The sequence below is a fragment of the Scylla paramamosain genome, chromosome 8 (assembly GCF_035594125.1).
Source record: "Scylla paramamosain isolate STU-SP2022 chromosome 8, ASM3559412v1, whole genome shotgun sequence".
In the NCBI taxonomy this organism is placed as follows: domain Eukaryota; kingdom Metazoa; phylum Arthropoda; class Malacostraca; order Decapoda; family Portunidae; genus Scylla; species Scylla paramamosain.
The window spans coordinates 23,744,540-23,750,627 of record NC_087158.1 but is presented as its reverse complement, the minus strand read 5'-3'; the positions used below and the strand labels follow the sequence as shown (position 1 = coordinate 23,750,627).

Sequence of the window (6,088 nt, the reverse complement as noted above, 5' to 3'; positions counted from 1 at the left end):
TTCACCTCCACCGAATACGGTGCGTAACATAATTATCACCTTTCTTCTCTCACACCACTAAGGGTGGGGAGGGGGGGCGGGAAACTAACAACCTTTCATAGCAAAACGATAGGATTTATTTCTTTTAATTTTTAACATGCCATCAATGGGACATTTTTACAACACAGTTCACAATGCTCTTCTAGAAATAAATCAAGTTTGGCTGAATGAATGACTCAAAAAAAAAGAAAGGCTTATATCATGATAATAATAACAATAATAAAAAAAAAAAGAAATGGGAAATATAAAGCATTTTAGGGAGAACAGTGTCGCCTACGGCTGGCGTCCTCTCGTCCTCCTCTACACCAAGACATAGCGCGGAGGAATCCTCGACGTATATTACTTACAGATATGCAGAGTAAATCACAGGCTGGCCACGATACCATATCACGCACCGCCGCAGGGAAACGAGAGAGAGAGAGAGAGAGAGAGAGAGAGAGAGAGAGAGAGAGAGAGAGAGAGAGAGAGAGAGAGAGAGAGAGAGAGTCTCATCTACTTCATTTAGATGAGATGAAGACAACAGTGTTACGAAGCCACAGAAGTTTGTTTTCCCTTCCTTCTTCGATACAAAAATAAGAATCTAACAATGTTCTCGTCCCAGCCTGGCCCTGGCGCGGACTCTGGTGGTTAGGTGGGGATGGGAGGGGCTAAGTGTTCCCTTCCCCGCACGAGTACAAACTGGCTCAAAAACTGGCTTATAATTGGCATTTCTGCATGAACTGTATCTTTCATTGCTCCTCACAAGCGCACCGGTGACATACACACACACACACACACACACCAAATCTCCTTACACTTTGAGGCTTACCATATCATCCATTTTCTCTTGCATCTGCAGTGGTCTCTCTTGTACTACTCAGACACCACACACACATACACACACACACACACATTCTGCAGGTCCCGCACACCTCTCACAGCTCTCTAACGCACCTGTCACACCCCACCCGTCTCAGCACAGCCCTTCGCACACTCACGCGCATACACACCTCCCAACCCTCTACCCCACCATCTAAATGAAGGAAAACGACCGCTTTGAAGAACACATAGTTACAGAGCTACACAACTGGTTTTGTCTGACTACCGTTACAAGACGCACTGGTTCACATATTTAACTACTGTCTTACTTAAGCATAAGCTAAAAAAATCTCCAGCGATAACCACAAGGTGTTCATGACGGTGCGGTGTGACTGACCAACCGGGGCCAACCAGGTGACGTACGGTCTTCATGCAAGTTCTCTCAGTGTGCAAACCCGGCGAGGCGTGAGTGAGGAGCCGCCAGTCTGACCACCACCAGAGTCCGCGTGGCCTGGGCAGCCTGGGGAGCCGCTAATCCTTGTTACTGATCAACATCAATCGCTGGGGAGATGTGAGGTTTGCGTCTCCCACAGCTGTGCCCAGACGCAGTGAGAAATTACACCAAAACGAATGACAGCGATTATAAAGATGAAATAGTAGTAGTAATGGTGGCTATAATAATAATAACAACAACAGTAATAATATTAATAATAATAATGATAATAATAATAATAATAATAATAATAATAATAATAATAATAATAATAGCAATAAAAATAATAGTAATAATAATAGCATAGTAGTAGTAGTGGTGGTAGTAGTAGTAGTAGTAGTAGTAGTAGTAGTAGTAGCAGTAGTAGAAGAAGTAGTAGTAGTGGTAATAATAGTACAGTAGTAGTAATAATGATAATGATAATAACAATAATAACAATGGGGTTTAGTAACTAACAGCACAAAAAACAGAAAGCTCACAGTACAAAATACAGGAAAAGTATTATCAAGAAAGATCGAATGCTAAACAGAATAGTGATCGGCAGCCACCACCCTTCGGGAACTGCCTGGATTGCCTCGCCCTCTTGAGAGCGTCACGTTCAGCCCGTCACACTAAGCAACAATTTGGCTGTTTTGTTCACGTCCTTTTTCCTAAGCGCAGTTTTACGTCAACGTTAAATATAAAACAAACATGCAGTCCTCAAGGGCGAGGGAAACGAGAGGAAACGATTACATGGATCACCACGTAGCAAAACCCTGACTGATGGAACACGAGGATACACGGGACCTGACGCGGGACTCTTCAGCAGGAATGTGCACCAAACACCTCGAGGACGAGAGTCGGTGGGAGGAGGAGAAAATGGTAAGAGTCAATATCAAGAAACAAACAATTAAGGAAGGAAAAATGGGGAAAATGTATAACAGGAAAGACACTGGCAAGTACCGTTGTTCAGTGCCAGTCTGGGGGAAAACTCGGCCTCACGTAGGTTCGGTTCAGATTCTAGGATCTCCTTTCCTATAAGGCCAAGAACATCCTCACGATGCTGACGCCCTCGGGCACAGGGCGGCGGTGTCTGTAACCTGAAGGAGTCCTCTAACTTACCCGCCCATCACAACGGATACAGACAGACATTAACAATGCAGTTTGTTGTGTTTCTAGAGTATGAATTATGAAAACAAACCCATCTACGTTCCAACAACATTGGGCTGAAGTGTCCTTTCTACACACGAGTGGCTGTGGGGGCGAGGCTCCCGTGCCCGAGGCTGCGCGTGACCGAGCCGCTACGAGGCCGAGTTCTCCATTATGTACAGTTGTGAGGGGCACAGGGCGAGTGTTAAGGTGGAGAGTTGTAGGTGCACGTCCTAGGTAGGCAAGCAACCTTGCCTGAAGTAGGAACAGCAGCAGCACAGCCGCCCGTGGACAGGCTGGCTCTTGTGTCGGTACTACTGTCACGAGTGTGGGATACGTGGTGTCTGTTCGCCGAGTGAGTGTCGGGCTAATCCAGTGAAACCTTTTGAATAGAGAAGTACAGTACACATCTCTGTATCTTGTAATACAATATTCAACGTGAAATTGTACATTTCCATGTACATAACAATATATATATTTATACTACAATATTTACAGAACATTTAGGCTACCTCTTTTTATGTCTTGATAAACTTTTGTGCTGCTCCAACAACAGTTTGCTTCACTTAGGAATATTTACTTTACAAAATAATAAAAGAGGCAGGTGCCCTCTCGTGCCGCGGGGCGCCGCCGCCCACCGTGGCGGAGGGCGGTGCATCCCGTTGGCCGGACACGCCGCGCCGAAACGGCTGGGCGCGGCTCCCCCCTCACGTGTTGCCGCTTCTGGAGGACCAACACTTGTGTTCAGAAAATATCGGATATCAACACTTTACATATATTTCCGCTGAGTCCGCGTCCTGCAGTGCCGGTGAGGCACTAGCCGTGACTCTGCAGAACCTCGAACCACGTGCAAACGAAGAGTGGTAACTATGAGCAGGTAAAAAAAATCAACCTTAATCTCAAAAATCATAAAGTTGAAACTGTGGTGACGGTAAGTGGTAAACTGCCAGCAAAACCCACCGTAGGGACACTAGTTAACTTCTGTACATGAGCAGACACCCGCCACCGCCAGGGTGGTGAGTTTGTCGCAGCGTCCGCGCACGGCGCAGCCCCGCGGCTGCTACCTGACAGGATTTGGCGCGTGCGAGCACCGCCATATGCGCCTTCAGAATTATGATCTGGGAAGTGTGCGTCCTGATAACGGACACTTGTTACGTTACATTCCCCGAAAAAAATCCACGACTGTTTACAATTTTGGAAATGCAAGTCATCCCAGACGAGAGTGGCGGACAAGCCGGACATACACTCACCACCTTGGCCTGAGGCGGTGTAACATTTTGCTGAACATACAGTTTACACTTTTATGTCGACAAGCTTATACAGCCTATCTAATAATATAAAAAAAAAATCTTATAATTATACCATCAACATAATAGTTGCCGGCTAAAACACAAAAACAACAACTCTGAAACTCAGTGAAAATACCGAGATAGTGTTTGCGGCAGAGTAACAGAAAACTGCTGCAAACTTGAAAACAACAACACACAAGACGGCGGGTGGGGAGAACTGCTGGTCCGGGAAGGTGACGGTGATTCTCGCTGTCACACAGTGTTGTCGTACACTTCCAAGGGAGGAGTGAGTGGAACATTTACAAAATTTATAAGGCAATGCGTGCTGCAGATCACCGCTCAGCACTCTCATTTCTCAACGGAACAAGGAAAGCCGTATTATTTTAACACCAATTTGTTCATGTTATTGTGAAAGTCCAATATAAAGCAGTGGATGTAAGGTGAGTGTGGCTAGTGTGCCGGTGTTCGTGTGTCGTTCTGTCAGTCTGGGTGTAGGGCGCCAGCGGCTCCCAAGGTCACACTGCTGGACGGCTCAACCAACCGTTGAGGCACACAACCTTTCTCCTCCACAGTGTCTTCTGACACTTACTCGACAATACTCGAACTACACATTAACGTACTTCAGAGTTTTAATAATTTAGGAGATGGAGTTATTTACTGAAAGTCAAGCTGGCAGAAAGAGTTGTGTGGTCCCCTGCACGCTGGTGATGGCGGAAATGAGTAAGTGGAGAGTGACCAACGAAACAAAATGATCCACCGCGGGTAAGAGCGCTCGAGAGCCGCGAGAGCGCGGGTCTCTGAGGCTCGGGGAATGGTACAGTAAGGCAGTGAGCACGCCACCAACACTCCCTCCTCCTTCACTAACACATCCCATGTAAACCACTTCAGTAGAATCCGAGTGTCCAACAAACCAAAAACATGTTCTTATGCACATTTTTTTTTCTTAATGTTAAAAAAAAAGTCAAACTTGTAAAATCATTAAAAATATCAGTCGATGAACTAATCATGTTGCAAAAATGTTCTGTAAAGGGTTTGTCCCCTACGCCGCGGGCCCGTGTGGAGGCCCTGAGGGACGCGGCGGGGCACGGAGACTGGCCAGAGGCCGGTGAGGCGATTTGGTGAGGTACAAAATGGTACAAAGGTTGACAGGGTCCGTGGAAGTCACTGGCCATAAGGTGCTTCCTTCGCCCGCTCCTGGGGCAACTGACCTCATCATGCACTTTACAAATGCACAACTTAGTAACAAAATGCTACCTAGGCAACTCTAATAAACTGAAAGCATAGGCAGCCACTTGTATCAGGATGCCAGCAGCGTGTGGTGCAGTGATGCAAGAGCGGCGAGGAGCAGCAGGAGAGGAGGCGAGCAGCAGCTCAGGGAGGCGCAATCCGGTTTGGGAGGCATGTGTACTTGCACCTCCGCCAGGATAAACACCGAGAGGGCCATGTCCTCCCGGACCTCCGGAGAGTGGAAGTTGATCTTCTGGCTCAGCTCGGTCACGATCTCTTCGCAGGCCAGCTGGTGAATCAGAAAAGTGGTGCTACTCATTTCACTTTCAGGGCGGCATTCACATGCTTAATCTTAATCAAAGGAACAACACGGAAATATTTCTGTTCATAGGTAACGGCACCGGTGCCTCGCTCGCCACTCACCTTCTCTTTCTCCAGCATTGCGAAGGACATGTTGTCCCTCATGTCGTCGTACTCCTCCAGCGTGGCCTGCATGATGATGTTCTCGTTGTCGTGCAGCAGACGCTCCAGCTGGCACGTGGACTTTACCGGGAATATAAAGAAATCGTAAGATTTTGCCAAAATTCACGATGCACACTTTTTTTTCAATGAAAATTAAAGAGAAAAAAGTTACTCTACAAACATTGCTAATGGTTCCCACAGAAACCACAAAATATTTAAATCTCCAAAATTAATATGAGCAATGCACAAAAGGATAATTTACAGCTCACACAGGTGGTTGGTAGGCACCTGAGCTGGTGGGAAGGATAACCAGCCATCAGCGTGCCTCCCTCACCGCTCTGATTTCGAATACAAAATACTGTGGGCTACAGAGACGGTCCCTCGATACTCACTAAGGAAGAGACTCCCTCATTCCCTTACTGAATCTACTTTGCAGGAAGAGAAAAAATTAGGGTGGGAGATAGAGAGGGTCTACATCGAAGACAACCAATTAAGAGCTAGATCAAAATAAGTAACTCCACTACAAACTACATACTCCATCTTATACTATATATATAAGTATTTTTCTTTTTACTCAGAAGCTACAAATACTTACAAGAAAAACAAAAAAAATCCAAGAATACAAACACAAACAAACATGCTTCCTTCCGCC

At 46.2% G+C, this 6,088-nt stretch overlaps 1 protein-coding gene across 1 annotated transcript in view; it reads right to left on the bottom strand.

The window, feature by feature from the left end:
* Nucleotides 1-93: 93 nt before the first annotated feature.
* The window catches only part of LOC135102557 (uncharacterized), a 145,601-nt gene continuing 139,606 nt past the window's right edge, over nt 94-6,088 (bottom strand). Inside the window, 2 exon segments of the mRNA XM_064007838.1 lie at nt 94-5,263; nt 5,398-5,517. Coding sequence (XP_063863908.1) covers nt 5,045-5,263; nt 5,398-5,517 — 339 coding nt within the window. The 3' untranslated portion in view covers nt 94-5,044.